This window comes from Anguilla anguilla, chromosome 4 (assembly GCF_013347855.1).
Source record: "Anguilla anguilla isolate fAngAng1 chromosome 4, fAngAng1.pri, whole genome shotgun sequence".
NCBI lineage: Eukaryota > Metazoa > Chordata > Actinopteri > Anguilliformes > Anguillidae > Anguilla > Anguilla anguilla.
In genome coordinates, this window is record NC_049204.1 from 24,984,118 (window position 1) to 25,004,375 (window position 20,258).

At 46.1% G+C, this 20,258-nt stretch overlaps 1 protein-coding gene across 6 annotated transcripts in view; it reads right to left on the reverse strand.

Annotated features, from left to right (window-relative positions):
• Window positions 1–18,451, reverse strand: part of pip5k1ca (phosphatidylinositol-4-phosphate 5-kinase, type I, gamma a) — a 49,269-nt gene extending 30,818 nt beyond the window's left edge. For all 6 annotated transcript variants that reach the window (XM_035415720.1, XM_035415718.1, XM_035415717.1 and 3 more), the window contains exon 1: window positions 18,050–18,451. In XM_035415720.1, the coding sequence (XP_035271611.1) occupies window positions 18,050–18,182 (133 nt within the window). In that variant the 5' untranslated portion in view covers window positions 18,183–18,451. The remainder of the gene's footprint in view (window positions 1–18,049) is intronic.
• Window positions 18,452–20,258: the final 1,807 nt, after the last annotated feature.

Here is a 20,258-nt window from a genome sequence, read left to right on the forward strand (position 1 = left end):
GGTGGATCCTACCGAGACAATAAGAAACATGGCTAAACCAAACACGGTCTCACCCACACACACATAACCGACCGCGTACACCAAAAGCATTCAATTATCCGCGGGCACCAGGAATTTCAGAAGAAAACACATAGTCTTGAAGCCTCAAACATCACGCTAGTCCCCGGAGGGAGCCTTGTCTCCAGCTGAGTCTGTGTCTGTGTTATATGTGGACAGTCTATCCCTGGGGGACGGGGGCGGACTGAACAGGACTGGCTGGCGCTCCGCTCTGCCACCAAAGTCCTTCGCGGACGGCATCGCTCGGCGGGCATGAAGCGGCCAGCGAAGGGGCCCGGAGGGGACCGCGCGCCGGGCTCGGTGAAGGACAGGGCCACGGAGAGAGACGGCCTCCGGCTCCGCGCGGGGGACCAGTCAGGACGAGCCGTGGGGACCAGTCAGGACGAGCCGCGGCCTGGCGGTGAAGCGCTAGGCGCTAACGGCTCCTGGGCACAGCGCCGGGGCTGCCGCACGTTATCGGAAACTTCACCTTCAGTGACACCGCCGCACGAAGAACGTTCGTCAGTCACGTGTCCCGCAAAACACGCCGTGCGGCCTTCATGGTGTTTTATAAAGACGTTATTATCACTGAAATCACTGTTATCCAAGTCATGCTTTGGGAATCTGTGGTGGTCAATGGCAGACTTCCTCTAAGCCATTCATCTGAAATCAAGTGCATTAGGGTCGGACAAAAGTTTCATGAGAGAACTGAGAGGACTCTGTGTTCCACTTCTTATTTAGCAATATGAAACCTGGACATCAAGACACGTACTGAGATGTCATTATAATATGGCTATGATGCTGCCAACGCATACAAACTTAAGCAATGGAACTTTTTGCCACATACCAACCCGTAAAGCACATATTCAAAACCAGTTAGCAAAACGAAGCCACTCTTTCAGACTCGGTGAGGTGACGTTAGAACCAATATGTAATAGTATTTCCACAAACCACAAAACAAAGGGATTATGAACGTGAACTACAAGATTTTCAGGTTGAGTTCTGTCAGCTGAACAAGCAGGGAAAGGTGGAAACTAGTTAGAGGCGAATTCCACATCCACACTGATATCAGGAAGGATTCTTCCCACACAGAACGAGTGGTACAGCTTGCTAGGTCATACAGGATTGACAGAGACCCTGGTATTCAAGTCCAGGCTTGACTCTTTTCTAGACACTCGCTAGACGGCAGTTAAATGACATGCCTAGATGGGCTGAGTGGTTTGTTGTCATTGTTATGAATTCTTGTTCTTTAAACTACAGCGAGTCGATTTGCATTTTGGGTTTTACTCGAGAAATCTTCTGGATTCTGAAATGTCACCATATGCCAAGGCCAAGCAGACATCCACGTGGAAAATGCAGACCGTCAGAATTTTAACTGCGACTGCCGTGCATTTTCAAAAACGTAAGACAGGGTTTTATAAAAAACTACCGATGTTCTCACTTGCAAAACCACACTGACGCAGCCAAACTCATGCACACCCTGCCATAAACATCTGCGTTCGGAAATTTGGAACCACAGAGAGGCACGCACACACAGGCACTCTGCTGCGCGTACACACACACACAAACACACACACACACCACAGTATGCATAGGTACATAAAGGGATTTTTCTTCACTGCTTGTTACTTTCTTTCCACCAGACACTTTGGTAAACAAACAATTAAAGCACTTCACTGTTTATGTACCGTCTATTTCACCCTCCCTGGGATGTCTGCAGCACCTCCATTAAGGCCCAAACTGTCCCATGATGCACAGCTAACTGCTTCTCAAATTAACAATGAAGCTACGCTGCACTGCTGGTGTCCCGCCGTCCGAAGACGCATTTCTGACGGCCAGCCGAGGCCTCAGCAAAGCAAAATGTCCACAGCTCACTGCTGAGGGACATTTTTCAGAATTAATTAGAAAAGACCCCTTAAACCACCATGTGAGGGGGAGAAAAGACCCCTCAAACCACCACGTGTGAGGGAGGGCTGAAAATAGACTCGCTGAGAGAATGTGAACCTGGGCTTTGGTTTGAGCAAACAATCTCTATACAACCACCGATGAAGATGAGGAGCATGTCCCCCTGCCCTCCACCACCTGGTGGGACATGCTCCTCATCTTCATCGGAGGTTGCATAGAGATTGTTTGCTCAATCCAAAGCCCAGGTTCACATTCTCTCAGCAAGTCTATTTTCATCAAAACAGGTCACGATGCAGAACTTTTTTTTTTTTTAAAGAGGGAATTGAGCCAGCCTCTCCTCCAACCTCAGCCAGCAAACAAACAAACAAACAAACAGCCAGCAAACAAACAAACAAACAAACAAACAGACAAACAGACAAACAGACAGACAAACAAACATCTCCACAAATGTGAGGGAGAAGGAGCAAAGTCTCCCAGACCGGGCAGGCCCTGTCATTTCTGTAATTTTCTAAAAAGGCTCTCTCGGTCAGCTGACGAGAACATCCAGTCAAGGTGTGCGGGCTAAGCTGCTCCACAGACAAAAAAACAAACCCGCTGATTCTAAACACCGAGAGACGGAGCAGGACCTAGCTGAATGTGCCCCACCCATGCGGGATGAGAAAGTGACCTAAATCAGAAACAATCAATCCCCTAACAGGCACGGTTTAATGGGGTTAAGCTGGCAGAGCCCTGGTTTGCTCCACTGACGATGATCTAACGGCAGTGGAGGGACAGGGAAACTGGGTGGAACTACAGCATGAAGGGCCTGGGGCTCCAGGTATAATCCCTATGCGTGATGGACAGACACGACTCTCACGCAGTCACTACCACCCTGGGATTAGGGTCAGGCTGCACAAGTATCCCATTCTCACAGGTATGCGGAATGCACTCTTAGATAAGAGAGGACACACACACTTAGCTAAAATAGGACAGACACACTTAGCTGAGAGAGGACACACACACTTAGCTAAAATAGGACAGACACACTTAGCTGAGAGAGGAAACACACACTTAGCTAAAAGAAGACAGATACACTTAGCTGAGAGAGGAAACACACACTTAGCTAAAAGAAGACAGATACACTTAGCTGAGAGAGGACACACACACTTAGCTAGGAGAGGACAGACATGTTTAGCTAAGAGAGGACATAGACCCAACTTAGATAAGAGAGGACAGACACACAAACTTAGCTAAGAGAAGACAGACAACACACGTAGCTAAGAGAGGACAGACACGTTTAGCTAAGAGAGGACAGACACGTTTCGCTCAGAGAGGACAGACACGTTCCGCTCAGAGAGGACAGACACACTTAGCTAAGAGAGGACAGACATGTTTCGCTCAGAGAGGACAGACACGTTTCGCTCAGAGAGGACAGACACGTTTAGCTAAGAGAGGACAGACACGTTTCGCTCAGAGAGGACAGACACGTTTCGCTCAGAGAGGACAGACACACTTAGCTAATGGAAGCGTCTGTGACTGTGTTAACTATGCTAATGGACGGTTGCAGGCTGAGCAGTACTTGGCCCGTGTCTGGATGATGATCAGTCCTACGCGGACAGCTGGGACGTCGTGTGCGAGAGGGTGCCAATGATGTCGCCAATCCCCCAGCGCTGCGGGGAGCCTCCTGCTTCAAAATGTCTTCCAACAACCCCCGCACCAAAGAAAGAGCTCACAGGGACAGGCTGATCCGACAGGAAATTGGACCACTTCATAAAATCGGTTGAAGATTTTAGCCTTCAAATTGCACCGGCAAGCCAGAGAGGCCAAACGCCACAGTGCTGAATAGGAGGCAGCCAATCAGCCCACAAAAATCACAAAAGCCATCTCGCACTTCGACAATAAAATCCCTCAAATCAAGCCGGCACTGACAGCAACTCAATTCAGCTGAAAGTACACTACAGGTTCACAAATAATATTTTTATATAAATTCTAGAGAACGTTTGTTGAATAATGATCCGGCAAGAATATAAAATAAAATCAATACCCGCTGGAATCAGCCAAAACCTGTATATGTCCCTCCTAAGTGGAAGGAAACTAAGAGCAGCACAGTATTATGGGAAGGACCTGGGCCTCCAGTGGAGAATCAGTGGAGTCCTGGTCTGGCTGGGGTCCAGAGCACCTCTGGAACAGAAAGGTACTTAAAATAATGAGCAGACAGAAAAGCACAGCAGGTCTCGCTTCTGGTGGTTTGCACATCACCGAAAAGCTCCAAATGAGTTCCTCTGACCTCTCCGCCCGCTCGCCTCCTGACAGGGCAGCACTGTTAAACGCGGTGAAGAACTAATAAGCAAGAAAGCACTTGACAAACAGCACCTCAAACCTGAGGTCAGACCAGCCCCTTTTTGTCTGCGGCCGTGTCTCATAAAATAACATTTAAACGGGTATGTTTTAGCCCTTATTTAAGGATTGCAGACAACTGGTTCAAATCCAATTCCGTAAACTCGTCTGGAAGAGGTCACTGAAACTCAGCCTTCTGACAAACATCCTGTACTGTAATCTACAGGCAATGACCACCTTAGCTTGTCGGCTGGCTTGTCTTCAAAAGCATCCGTTGAGGAGAGTGGTGTGTACAGGGCATATGCGTAGTTTTGGGGGGAGACATCGCCATGTACAATATTCATTGTCTCGGACAATCTACTCATATGTCAATATTTGGGGCGACACGTCTCCAGTCTCCCCCAAAGTTTAAATGAAACCTATGACGACGGCGCAAGGTAATCAAAGGCACTTCCATACGCCCACAGGTTCAGCAGAGCTGGGAGAGGGAGCGCCGTGCCCCGCCCACACTTCGGCAGACCGGGACACTAACGCCCGTAGACCCACCTGGCCAACGCCCGCTTCAGCTGACGTGAAAGGACGACGAGGCTTTCTGGACCGTGACCATCAGCGGCGTGACCAGCCTGAGATTCACATGATCACTGATGGTGGATACAGTTCAGTGCGGTGCAGCTGCAGCGGTGCAGGGAAGAGCGGGGCGGTAGTGCAGTAACACAGTAATGCAATTTCAACTGGGAGCGATCCTCTGTTTGATTAGGCATCCAAAGTCACAGCTCCGTGAACATCTCTTCTGTACTTAGCGCATTCATCTGTGTGTGTTTGTGCGTGAGAGTGCATGTGCGTGTGTTTGCGCGTGTGTGTCTGTTTGTGTGTGTGTCTGCGTGTCTCTAAGCGCATGTGTGTGTGTGTGTCTTTGTGCATGTGTGAGTGTGAGTGTGCCTGTGTGTCTGTGTGTGTGCGTGTGTACATGTGGGTGTGTCTGAGTGTTTGTGTGTGTGAGTGTCTGTTTGTGTGTGTGTGTGTGTCTGTTTGTGTGTGTGTGTGTGTGTGTGTGTGAGTGTCTGTTTGTGTGTGTGTGTGTGTGTGAGAGAGAGTGTCTGTTTGTGTGTGAGAGAGAGTGTCTGTTTGTGTGTGTGTGTGTGTGTGTGTGTGTGTGTGTGTGTATGTGTGTGTGTATGTGTGTGCATGTGGGTGTGTGTGTGAGTGTTTGTGTGTGTATGTGTGTGTGTGTGTCTGAGTGTGTGTGTGTGTGTGAGTGTGTGTCTGAGTGTGTGTGTGTGTGTGTGTGAGTGTGTGTCTGAGTGTGTGTGTGTATGAGTGCGAGTGTGTGTGAGTGTGTGTGAGTGTGTGCATGCCTGCGCGTGCCTGTCTGAATGTGTGTGTCTCAGTACACGCTCCCTGAGGCACATCCCTGCTGCAGCCGGGCTCACAGAGCTGCAGGAGTTCACTGCGCCCTTTTGTTGGGGCGGGAGCTAAAAACAGCTCTAACCTCTGGGCGGGGGGGTGGGGGGGATTAAAGATGCCGTTATGCAATTCATGTTTGTTTTCAGCACCCAGGCGCCCGGTTACTGACACACGCTTCCCCTAACCTCCAAAACCGTGAGCGCCTGGCGAGCAGAAGCAGGGGAAACGTTAGCCTTCAGGGCCGCGGAGAGGGGCGAGAGGCACTGTCGTGTGCACAGCCAGGGCTGGTGGCAGGCGCTGCAGTCCTCTCACGCGGAGGTGCGCTCCGCACACAGCTGGAACATCACAGGCTCAAAGCCGCGTGATGACCGGTGAGGAGGGATTCAGCCGGGCACTGGGGGCGGCAGAGCAGGGAGCAGGGCCCTACAGCAGGGCCAGTTTCTCAGCATCACGACCCAGGGGCTGATCTGTGTCACAGCGTTCCGCTGCACGGACGACTTAACACCCAAGAGGGATATTTGGAGCCCGGATTTCCTACTCGCCCCCATTTTAAGAGCCCACGGAAAAGGAAAGAGACGGCGGTACAGCCTGGTGTGCTCAAGAGTGGCACGATCACGGTTATCGTTTTCACTGAACAAGCACAGCTGAGGGGGAATGGAAACAGGCAGATACGTTGATTTTTTAAATCTGAGTTCCACCTTAAACTGGTTGAGCACAGCTGAGGCAGAATGAAAACAGGCCTAAATGCGGATACAATCACAGTCCCTCAAACCGACTGAATACAGCTGAGGTCAGAACAGGAACAGGCCTACACAGAGATACAATCACAGTTCCTCCTTAAACTGGTGAAACACAGCTGAGGCACAATGGGCACAAATATTCTACCACAGCCCTTTAAACTGGACAAGCACAGTTCGGGAAGAATGGACAATGCACTGACGCAGCCAACGTTCTCCTTCAAGAACACAGCTGAGTGCAACAGAAAATAACTATAAATATTTTTCAGAGGCCTATACTGTATTCTACAGACACTGGGCAGAAGGAGGATTTGCAGAAGGCCTTATAGACAGAGAGGTGGGTGGGGATGAGACCAGCTTCTGGCCAGTGATCTATGATCTGGACAAACTGAGAACAAAACACACTTCATCTGCCGATCTCAAAAGCCGAGGGGAAAAAATGAAAATAAATAAATAAATAAGCATGTGAGGGGAAAACGAGAAACTCTCCTGTTTCCTGCTGCTTATTAGTTTCCGCTGCGTTTGGGTGAACTGGGGTGAATGACGCCTGTCCTGCTGTTCCTGCAAATGGAAAAAGTCAGTTCTAATTAGAATCCACGCTGGTCACAGCCAGAGAAAGCGCTAAACAGACAGAGAAGAGAGAGAGAACCACAGGGTGGAACAAACCATATAGGCTATACAAACCCGGTCCGTATATACTCATGCGGTTAGCTTAAATACAGGGACAGGTTTTTTGGATTAACACAGGTTGGATCTCCTTTCTCACCTTGAGTTTGGTGTTCTATGACCGCAGCCGCCACCGTATTTAAAATGGATGAATTGTCTCCGGGTTTCGGCCCATTCAACTTTAATAGGTGTTCCTCTCGGACCACACTGCTGAAGGCAGTGAATCTGCAAGTGTGTGATGTCACAAAGCACCCAGAATACACCTTTTTTTTTTTTTTAAATGGTGAAAGTCAGCAGACAAGCTGGAAACTTCCACATATCGCAGGTACCTCCTCCGCTGGCAACACAGCTTCATTTGTAAGGCCTACGCCGTTTGAAAGACGTATCGAAGCTGTCGCTTTTCACCACTTTGGGAACAACTCTAACGGCCAAGGTAAAAGACAAATGGGCTCAGGACGTTCTTGTTCCCCTCGAAAAAAAACTCTGTTCTGCTGTTTCGCACTGTGTTCTGTCATCAATCCAGGTTTTGCCTTAACGCGCTTCGAGAAGCGCTCACGTTGTCAAGCAATGTCAAGCGAATGGGAGTCTGAGACGAGGTGGACGCCAACGTTTTAATGAGTAAAGAGTAACTGGCAGCTGGAACATCCAATCACAGGCCAAGGCCAAGCTGTCCAGTACTGAGGGAGACAGACATGGCACCTTCTCCTCATTCAGAGCCCTTACTAGTGCATGTGTAATTAGAGCAGACAAAGCTCATTGAGTGAATATGATTTTATCTTTTGGTACTGTGATTACCTATTTTACAATCCAACTCAGTTCTTTCTTATATGCAACTCATGTCCAGTTCTTATATTACACAGCCTATATACACGCATATACACACACAGTGTACATGTTAGAAATGTACATGTCCCATGCTTATTTCAAAGGAAAGGACTCCTAATACACATTCAATATAATATGTGAGTGTCTGAGTGTGTGTGTGTGTGTGTTTGTGTATTTGGGAGATCATCAAGAAAGAAAAATAAAGGAATCTGACATTTCAAATCTAATTTGGCAGTGCTTAGAGGGGGGGGCACAGCAATGAATTCAATTACTGAACAAGACCCAGCAGAAATGTATCTGCAGAGATATGCGGCCTCATTTGTATTTTCGCAGAGACGTCCGCTGAAAGTGGGGGCGAGAGAATAAATGAGAAAAAGCCCACTGAGTGAGTCACAATGAAAGCAGGACAAGAGCGGGCAGGACCGTTCACAGCCTCCACCGCATCGCTGAGAGGCTGGAGAAATTACGAACGTTAATTACCCCGCGCTGACGCCAGGACGCGGGGCCGCATCGCTGTGCGCCCAACGTGAGTCAGTCTGCGGGCGCAGAGGCGTTCTCCCCCACTGCGGCAGCCCACCGCCCCCCCTCAGGGCCGCGCCAGGCCCGGCTTTACATAGCACAGAGCAGCTGGGAGATGGACCTCACGCTCGCAAAATTACCCACCCAGGGCCTCTAATCTCTAAATTCTGCCCTAATTAGAGGGTGATTATTGCTGAACCCCCCCCCCCCCCTCCCATCCCTGCTCTACAGCACACAGTGATTTCAGCAGCTGTGTAGACACTCTCAGTTCACTGGGTTGCAGGCAAGCGTGCCTCTGCTGTGCCACTGTAGGCCTCCACGGTCTCCACGGTCCCACGCTTCGGGGGAAACGGTCATTACCGTCTGGATTAATGGACTGCAGAACACGGGCAGACAAACCAAAAACCCCTCCGTCTTCTCCTCACAGCATGGCTCAAACAGACTGACGCTACTTCCCACTGTAAGAATCCCTTAAAATTGTAGGACGATGTTTCTGTGTTCAATATACTGTAGGGTTGCATAATGGTAACCTCAGATACATGGTTAAATGACATAAACTGCTGGTACAGACCCTACATATGTGCTATTGACACACAGAGTGAATCACGCACACGCACACCAGTAGCTGCTCTTTACACCTTCCATCCAGATAGATATAGCCATGCTATGCTTTGTTTGGGCATTGATCTGAGGTCTAAACACACGTAGGCTGTCACAAAACAAGAGCAAAACCTGCAGATAGGCCTTGGGCTGTTTCAATATTCCAACAGTGGAGGGACGTGGGAGACAGACCAGCTGACCAGGGATGGTATTCAGAGTATCCCGAAGCAGGGATGCTAATCTAAGATTCCTTTTGCCTTTAAGTACGAAATGGAGAATGTTAAAATACAGACAAGAGAAACCTAATTGGGGGATGCAAGCCCGTATTGAAGCCAACTCAAGCGTATGTGTAAATAGAACACTGTGGGATATCTAGCTTTTAAGATTATCACCTTTGAGAGACATAATATAATTTCATCGGGCAAACTTGCTCTGTGTGATCACAGGAATGTATCTGTTTTCACTCTATCAATCTCTAAGAATCTTCAAATCCTTAAACATCAAACCCTTGGGCAGTTGAGGGTCACCCGAAGGTCTTCTGTATAAAAACCTGAGGTGGCTGGCGTTGTCTCTCCTTTGAAAGTTTATTATTTTATTCGTTGAAGACACAGGATATCCAAACTATGGACTCAGAGACCCATCTGTAAAGAATGCCCTTAAAAAGGATCATCAGTTTTTATTAACAGACATCTGAGGAAGGGCTCACTACATATCGATCTACAAACGGAAACCATACACAAGGCCCATTCTGTCATCTTCTCAACGGGCGCGACTGAACCAAAGGAATCGCCCCATGTTGCGTCCCACTAGCACCTGTGCTCTCTGCTACGCAGGGCTAACAAAACCCCAACCCCTGCCATCTTCCTCACAAGCCGCTGGTTATCTCCCTCCACAGGACAGCCCATATCCCCGCTTAATGTATTCCACTGCAGAGCCTCTGAAAGACCAGAGCTTCTCCTCCAGTAGCCTACGCTGCTGACAGGATAAACAACAAGCGCAGGCAGCATCACAAACAAACAATTACGTTACAGTTACACAAATACACTCCAATGTCCCAACGGCTATACGCTCAGACCGAGGGAGAGAAGAGTGGGGGGGGGGGATGCCTGACATCCTAAAAACTGTCCTGCGTCGGTCATTGTGAGCGAGGGAGACAGATGGATCAATTCCCCATTACTGAAGCCCGGCGGTACTGTGCCGTCGTCAGCACTTTCTGCGGCACTCGTCCGCGCTGGAGAGAAAAAGAGAGGGAGAGATAAAGGGACGGGGGGGCTGCTGAGCCCAGGGAGAGAAAGGATGGATGAGCCAGGCGGGGGGGGGGGGGGGGGCAGGGCGACAGAGCGGGGTACTAAATCCCTGCTTGTGCATTCGGACCCAGACGAATGGGCGGATATGGGAAATAAGTCACTGAATTCACTCGGTGTAACAGTGGATGGTGAATCATGACAGTGGATGGTGAATCGTGACAAGGGACTTTTGGATGAAAGAGGACGATCAAAGCTCTTTCATGGGTGTGCCGGCAGTATAAAATGGCGAGGGTGGGGGAGGGGGGGGGGATCGCATCACGTTTTCACACTGTAGGTCCGTTTGAATTCCACAATCCCCCCGGTTTACACTGGGACACTTTCAACAACACGGCTCATCACACGCAGACCAGTACACCTCCTAAGGATAACATGACCAAGAGGAAAAACACTCTAGCATTTTAGACTCAATCACATGGTCATTGACATTCAGACATACGGGCTGCTCTAAATGAATCTCACGATGAATGGCAAATTTAATTCTCTTGTTAAGCAGTTTTGAAAGGTCATTGTAATCCCACGATTCCTGCAATCATAGGTATGCGATTATGTATGTAAAAAAAGACTCCAGAGGCTGAATATTAAGAGAGAGACAAAGAGAAAGCAAAGAGGCATCTTCTCAACAATTTGATTAATTTTGTCTTTGTTCAGATTCATTGTATTGTACGTTTGGAAATTCTGACCAAATCTGAACCGGTGTCAAATGTGATCGCTTAGCTAACGTTTTTGATTGTGCCGCTTTGACATTAATGGCAAGCGAGCCACAGTTCCACCGCAGACATGCAGCAGGGCTGACAGCTACAGCACGTGAATTCAAGCGCAACTGATCTCACACGCGCTTAACCCCGTGTGCGCCAGGCGGAGCCTTGTGGATTCGCCGAGGTTCTGAAAGCCACTCATTCAGTTTTCTCAAAATGCCTTGAAGCTGAGCTCCCCGCCCAAATTCACCCCCCCCGCACCGGAACCCGCCTCGCCTTTCCTCAGCCCGTTACCCTTCCTGAGCAGAGGGGTGCGACGAAGACCATCCCAGTGAGAAAGATCATACAGTGCACTATTCAAGTGAGGCCTACAGTTGGGATGGATTTCGACATTGGGATGGAAACGACGTAAGGTTTAATTTTGTGAATACTATGTCAAGTTCAGGAATGTCCATTGCACCAGCAAAGGCCTTGTAGAGAACTTCTGCAAGCGGGTATGATAACATTCACACTGCTAGCCATGTAGCAACTCCAGCTAGTAACAGTAGGGCCCTGTACTACACAGTACACTTGAAGGGTTAAGACGAAGGTCATATCCCTTCTGGTTTATAGAGAAAAACACCTCCCCATTTCAGGCAATACATCTTCAATACTACCCATTTCACAGCACACCTTTATGGAAAAATGAATCATGGCTGGTAAAAATTGTGAGCAGCTAGAGAAATGAATTCTTCCGCTAGACACACTGGCTGGTTCTGGAAAAAAAAAATTCCATTTGAAAGTATCACAGGGCTGTTCAAAGCACCATTCAAGCGAGACTGACATCCAGTAGCTAATACATTAAAAAATTGTGCGGTGAGCAGACTTTTCAAATTAACACCGATTTCAAGGATATTATTGTGTGTCAATTGGCTAATTTCATGTTCAATAATATTGGTAAATTTCAAATCTCGCTATAACACTGAAGGCTTCACTATAATTCAAACCCAATTCATCCCAATGAAAAATTAGTCCTGGTCCAAACATTAGCCTTCATAAGTTCATTTCAGAGACTAGAGAGGACCTTAACATATTAAATCCACCTCGCATCTTGATACTGCTGCAGTTTCCAGGAAAACAAAATGCCTTGCCCCTCATCTCCAGGCACTTTGGGTGCCTGTGTGAGGCGTACGCATCATTGAGGGACTGGAGGACGCAGTACCAATCACCCAACCCACCCAGCTTATCGAGAACTGCAGAACTCCAGAATCGGAAGCTCAGTGCCCTGACAGGAAGTGACAGTTCCCTTGTCTTTTGTCCGTGAAGCGCTTAGCTAGGAGACTTTCTACAGTTAGGTCCATCTGTGAAGTTAAGCCTTACTAGGAGAGACTGAGGGGCAGTTAAAAGTCTGGAACAGCTCTAAATAGATGCTTAAAATGAGCAGTTACGATGGGCACTACGATAAAGTCCTATTTTTAACCCTTTGAAGAGTAGGTGTTTTGGAATGTTTTTCCCCCCAAAATTCCAAGTCAGTGTTGTAGAACTCCATTGCATTCAATTACCGGTAGCGATTGTAAAATCAGAATGAGAATGTTCAGTTAAGAACATTCAAATAGTATATACTTGCCGTTTCACCTTAAAGGGTTAAAATGAGGTCTTTCATTACCAGTCAAACCTCCTCTTCTCCATGAGGAAACATAGTTTTCTTTGCGCGTCATTAAATGAGATGCATATTGCCCTTCAGGCAGCTGTAAAAAGCTTTTTACAAGCCCGCAAACTGCAATTTACCAAAAATTAAAGAGGATTTTGCTTCCCTTCACAAGTGATGGGTCTTGCAAGATATGAAAATTGCCAGCCTAAACATTCCAGACTGACATGCAAGACAGAAGAAAGTGCCACAATTAAGACGTGGACACAGAGTTCGGAAACATGCGCGAAAACAACATGTAATTTCTAAAGGCATTTAGCGCAAAAACATCCACCCTCCCTCGCGTACCGAAGCAAAATCAAGCTGCCATGTGCTCGTTTGGCTTTGAGCCTACACAGAGGAGGCAGCCCGTGAACAAACCAAAATAAACCAAAGCACACATCCTGCATAACATATTCATGAGAAGCTGGGTTCTTTTGACACAAGCTCGCTCCATTCATTATGTGCTTAGCATAAATCTCCATCACAGTGCACTCCAGCTATTCTTATTTTATCAGGTTAGCCGCTACTGAAATTACTCAGGAATGGACCCGTTTTATATTTGAACATGGGACTCCTGGTTGTTAAGCACCTGCCTGTTCTTCTACACAACTGTTGGGCAGATGTGCGTCAATCGCTAACAAAAAAATAAAACTTCTATATCCATGTTCCCATATATCCCTTTTCAGGAGGCTTAACCTGCAAGAGTGCCTGGGTAATATCGGTTTCTTTCACAGCCCAGCCCTGCATAAGACGCAGCAATCTGAAACCGTAAAAGAGCTGCAAGTACGTCATGATGCGCGGACATGCCACGTCAGCAAGTCAGTGATGTCACATTACATTATTGCCATTTAGCAGCAGCTCTTATCAAGAGCGACCAGAGTGACTTCTGATCCAGAGTGACTTCTGATCCAGAGTGACTTCAGATCCAGAGTGACTTCAGATCCAGAGTGACTTCTGATCCAGAGTGACTTCTGATCCAGAGTGACTTCTGATCCAGAGTGACTTCAGATCCAGAGTGACTTCTGATCCAGAGTAACTTCAGATCCAGAGTGACTTCTGATCCAGAGTGACTTCTGATCCAGAGTGACTTCAGATCCAGAGTGACTTCAGATCCAGAGTGACTTCTGATCCAGAGTGACTTCTGATCCAGAGTGACTTCTGATCCAGAGCAACACAACGTTTTGCATTTTTACACATTCATACATCTGGATGTATACTGAAGCGAGTCAGGTTAAGCACCTTGCTCAAGGGTGCAACGGCAGTGTCCTGTCTGGGAATCAAACCTGCAACCTTGTGTGATGTGGTTCTATTTATGCTCCGCTGATTTCTGGCATCAGGTCTCACCGCCACAAACAAATGTGGTAACAACCAGGGATGAGTCCGTATAAATAAATGACCGTAATGTTAAACCGTGACTAACAACTTTCAATCTCTTTTTTCTTTTCTTTATCATTATTTGAAATTTTAAGTCATATTTGTCGACTTGAAGGGTAACAACGCCCTCCGAGAGAGGGAGAGAGAGTTTGGAAGGGCAGGCTCAGGGTGCCAATCAACCTTAGGGGGGTCACTAATGTGTGATGAGGTGGGGGAAACCCCGCTGGCTAAAACCCTGACTGCCTGGAAAACCGTACAGTAAACTACAACTCCCATAGGACCCTCAGGCCCCAGTGAGCAAGGTCAGGGTCACGCAGCGGTCAGTCAGGCGAGTTACTGCACTACGGACGAGGGCTTTAGCTGCATGCGCCCCCAGGGAGACCCATGAAGAAAGTATAAAACAATCAGCTCGGCTGCCTGGAACAAAATCTCATCGTTCGTCAAAACGTTATATTCGGCAGTGACATTTGTAAAGCAAAAGCTGCAACAGACCCAGGATCAGCTGACAGGGAAGAGAAGAAAAGGAAATAAATTTTTATTTTTAATGTCCCTGCCTGGAAACGTTGAGCAGATATTCATTCAAAACCGTGATTTCTTTCAGAGCTTGGGGGGACATAAACTGACAAAATTATTTGAATAGTCAAACTTGGGAACATTTGCATAGGCTATAAAGTCATTCAGAATGCACATCTCCCGCTGTGTAGATCAGAGACACACTGAGTTGCCTGCCTAGCCTAGCGGAGTCGTTTTTAGACCCCGGCCACAGACTGCAACACTGGCGTCTCTCGCTCCGAGCCCGCTGGCAAACAGGCCACAAAGGCGTGTCCCAAAACGGCAGCGACTTCTTCCTGATGAAATATCACAGCCTCAGTGTCGCCCAGGGATGAAGACGCCGCCAGGCCGACTGCCCAGCACTCCCATATCAGAGCCATTTAATTCCCAAAGCAAAGGAAATCATAAGGAGGCCAGGAACCAATTTAAGATTCTTTACATATTTTTTTGTTATACCTTCCCAAGTATATTGGCATAATAGGTTGAAATGGTGTTTCAATTTAGGTTCATACCTGAATGAAAATGCCCAATATTGATTTCCAAAGAGCAGGTTTTATTCTAGGCAGATACAAGAGAGACGTGTGGGCCATGTGCACATTTCAATTACACAACCACCGCACCAGCAGTGAATTCCAGCACAGCCAATACGAATATGTGAGCTGAGTGTACGCTGCTTGCAGCACTCAGCAAGGGCCCTCGACGGTTCCTGCGTCTCTTAGCATTAGCACCTCCCCAAATGAAGTCACACACTTAGCAGTTTAATTAATTGGCTCCCCGGCAGTTCCGATGAAGCAGCCACATGAAAAGAACTGGGTTTGGCACTCAAGTGCTCACTGCATAAAAACACCAGGACGGGGGAACACTGCACGCACCCTTTCATACAGCGTGAATGCGCTCTCTGATTCGCTGCAATCAGCCACTGGATGCTTGCGGTGTGAAATTATCTCCTTTCAGAACACCGCCTCAGGGCCTTTGTTAGAGCTTGAATCGCTGCATGGGGTACACAGGAATATGCGAACAGAAGTAGCGAATGGAGGAGAAATAAAAGCATGAAACCACACAGGTCCCCAGCTGCTCTGATCATGCTTGACCAACACAGCTCAGGCATGCAAGCCAAACAGTGGTGTTGGGGTGGTGGGCAAAAGGACTTCGGTTCTGTGCAACGTCGAGTGAAAGACTGAATAATGTACAGTACATGATGCCCTCCTCATTTCCCTTCTTGTCCCTTTATTTAGCCTAGCCCTTCCTGTACCGTTTCGGTACTCTTACTATCTGATGGCGATCCGAGTAGCCAAACGTTAAAATAAACAGTGCATCTCACTGAGCAGTGTTGCAGGGATTCCCCTCTTTATTCCCTCTTTTTCTACTATGATTTATTTTCCCCCCATTTGCATCAGCAACAAGACATTATCAAGTGTGCAGGTCTCTCCCCAGCTCATAGTCCAGTGCTTCCCAAACTGGTGGTCCTGGTGGTGGGTAGCGAGTGGGAGTGAGTGGGACTGAAGTGGGTTTCAAGAGAAATATTAAAAGAAAAACCTTTTTTATTGTTTTTATTGAAGGCTCTATCATACACTTTCCATTGATATTCCCACAGTCAGTTTAAGCACTGTCTTTGTTACACAGGCTACACATGCAGCTGTTTTGATACATGTTGAAAACATTTTAATTTGGTGTCAAAGCAATCATCAGTGTATATTTATATACTTTCTACGTAGGTAAAAAGTTTGGGAACCACAGATTTTAGCCTACCCTGCTGCCAATACCTCTCTGTGTTTCCATACACGTTACATCTGAGGAACAATCTTTTAAAAAAATCTTTCATACTCTGACTTTCGACATCTAAAGCAGAAAAAGACAAAAGAAACTTTCCCACTAACACAGAAAGCCTGCTGCCAGGAGGTAAAACTTGTATTTGTCCTGCACATCACAGTAGATCTGCTCAAATTGCACTGCCTCTAGCTGAATGTTCAAATGTGCGACACCTTGCAGGAGGGATGCGCGAGACGCTACAGCAGAGCTCTAGGAGAAAGGGATTAGCCCTGGATGCAACAGAATGGTGCTTAGTAAACAGCACGAGACCGGAGGCGAAGTTGTGCGGATTCGTTTCCTGTTGGCACACTTAATATGGAATGCCACAGATGTCAGTGTTCTTTCAGGGAGGACACCAATTCATTTGGTGTTCTCTGGTGCAATATGGCCCCTACTAGGAGCCTGAAACTTCAATGCGTTTCAGGAGAACAGTGGATTAACACAACCACCAATTTGTATAATATTCAACCAATTCATTATAAAAATACGACCACATACCCAGTTGCAACTTGTCAAACTAAACCATTCAAAACACCCGTCTTGCACACAACATACTTCAGAGAAAAACATTTAGGTTAAAGTTAGGTTACAGGTGAAAGGAAGATTACAAAAGTAGTTCAAGCCAACAACTGGAACACTCAGTGAAATGACCTTACTGAAGGTGAGAACAGTATTTCCTTACCGAACAGGGACCATTAATACTATCAAACGTAGCAAGCCAATGACGGACTTATATATCTGTGTAAATACATATTTAGGTAGGTAAAAATCAACAACATTTTTATTTTCGTTTCGTAAGAAAACGGAAGGTTTAAGAATGGCCTGCGTTAACTGTCTGGCTCGCTTGTCACTGTTTAATTGACTCGAATTATTGCCATCCGCCAGGACCACCAATTATCAAAATAATAAGTCAATGCCAAATAAAGAATTGTTAGTCAACTAATTTGTCAGTTAAGTTGGATAACAAACAAGCTTCTACTAGTCACATGTCGTCGGCAAACCCGATGTTAGCGAGCTAACTTAACTAATTAACAACAACGCACAAAATTTGCTATTAAGCCAACGTTAGTTCGTTAGTAAGCTCCAGTAGGTAATATCTGACGGGGACGATTTATGGTATTGCTAGCTCTAGCTAAGTTTATCTGGCTAATGTTCAGTGTTTTAAATGGGCAGTGCATCCCACGTTAGATAAAGTGCATGGTTCTAGCTGATGTTTTTTTTCTTGATTTCTTGATTTACGAGCTAGCCAAAAAATACATACGAGCAAGAGGCTGTCTGGCGGTGTGATTTGCAAATGTTATCTTTCTAGCCATTATTTCAAAGCTGTGCAGCTATAAATTACAAGTCAATTAAATAACCAAAATTACTACTGCTTGCTAATTCGCAAGCTAGGTTGGTACAGTAATTCATCAAACTCAGTGGCAACGGTATAAACAAGCAGGTATTCTTGATAACTCGTCTAAGCAGGCGCTCCCTACTGAAAAAGGAAGGTTATTTTACACATTAGCCAGCAGCTAGCTGGCTAGCTAGTTAGCTACGGATTCCATGAAAATGGAATGGTCCTCACACTCGAGCGCGCTGGCCTCATTATCAATACCTGTTTTTGAGAATCTGGAAAAAACTCTTGACTGTTACCTATATCTCCGGCGTCCATTCCGTAGCTGACACCGATGACAGTCTCGGTCTCATCAGACGCCACAGCCCCGGTTAACGGACTCCCTTCCGCCGCTACCGACAGGCTCGCCGCTCCCTCTGCTGCAGCTTCCATTCAGAATCCAAAAACAAGCAGGTCGAAGCTTCCAAATGAAATATCCACTGCAATCGTGCAAATACTGACAAAATGTAAACGCGTTGTCGGGGCAATATAATTGGCTAAACCAGACATTGACCAAATTAAAATAAAAACAGGCGGACAATCCTTAATTGTGTGTGTCTTGTTTTCATCGGTGCAGTGTCAGCCGCACACGGTACCGTCTTCGCTTGATGCTGCTGTCCTGTAGTGTTTCTCTTTCCGACTCATTCTTTACCAGAGCTCTCAACGGGCTATACGTCACGCTTTCCTGGTAGAGCAAGTGTACTGTTTTACGTCATCATGTGAGGAGATGGACGGTTAAAATGACGTCTTGTGAAATTTAATTACCTAATACTTGCTATTCCATATTCTATAGTTGTTAATCAAATTTTATTCTACAGTTGTTCATCAAATGAGTTTATAAAGATTTGCCACATGAAAACAACCAGAATCCCAACAACAACACCATCTGCTACCACAGCAAATAGTGTTATTAATCCCACAATAAGTTTATACTTCTTTATTTGATAATGATAGGAAACGGTGTCTAGTTTTGCTCCTGAGCTACGGAGCACACCAGGATGAGCGTAGTGATGGCACGTGACCTTGCCAATATGAGGGAGCAGACAGTATGGCCCCTTGGATATGAGTGTGTTTAATTAGAGCATCTGTCATTTAGCACACCGTGGTAGAAGTCAAGGGGATATATTCTTACACATTGATTTGTTCCCTTTTTTTATTTGGAAGCCGATCATTGCCTTGGATATCTCTCGTTTTGGCAAAGTGACAGCTCCACACACCGGAGACCCCATTTGTAATCCCAGGATCAAACGGTTCAGGTTTCGGCTATGGCTGACAACCCCATCAAAAGCCCTGACGCGAGCTCCCCAGTGTCAGGAAGGAGGAAACCAGAGCAGCAAGAACAGTTGACTGAGCCACGTGAATATGACAGAGATGAGGAGAGCACCCAGGGAAAGGGAAAGACCTCAAAACTGTATAACTCACACAGTTCTGCAGGGAAGACACAGCTCTGTGAACTATGTGACAACAGGGGCAATGACTAAAAGATAAACTAGATAGAACAGAAGATTGATTTAGATATTTATACCTGTTTTAGTTTATTATTATGCTTGTAGGAAGAGCTATTGTAACTCAGTAATTTAAAGTTATTGCATATTTTTCTACGCAGCTCTTATAATGCTTTTTAATTACTTGTCTAAGTTGTTTTTTTACTTGTTTTATTTCAGTATTTTATATTGCATATAAATATATTGTATGTGTCTGAACCTTTCAGGATCTCCTTGAAAATTAGATATTTAATTTCAAGGGGTTTTATCTTGAAATAAATTTCAAAATTAAAACAAGATAAATATTTGTGTCTTGTCTGGCACGAAAGAGGGAATTACCATATTTCTTTATCAGTTCTTAAGCTAAACCTCAGGCCTTGTATAATTAATATTCAACGGCCAAATGACTCAGAAATAAAGTCTAAACTAAACTAAATGTTTCATGTTTTCATGTTTCATGTTTTAGTTTAAACTAAACTAAAAAGCTTGACGGCATTCAAACATTCGTCACACATTTTTTACATGCCTGACGGGCATTCTTGAAGTCAAAATGAAATTACTGTATACATACCTTCTTGCGAATATGCACGCTTTCGAGACATTCCGTTAATTCTACAGTAGGGGGCGCTATAAGAGCAATTTTTTTATCGTTTGTAAAATGAAGTCCTTTTGTTGGCTGTTTGACAATATGTTGGATTATACACTCACATATCGTTCTTTTTGTCCGTTTTTATTATCATAACTATCATTTTCTCTAATTCTCTAACTTCTGTCTTCTCTTAACTCGGGTGCTTCACCGAGTTTATTAAGTAAATGAATAATGTACTTGAATTATTGAAAATGAAGGCATCGTGGTTCCACTGAGCAGAAAACAAAACCTGGATCAAAAGTCAGTAGGAATTTTACCGCAAACATTTAGCTACACTTATGGAATCTTACCTTGTTGTTCTTCTAAAATCTTGTCTGATTATTTGCAGTATGCACA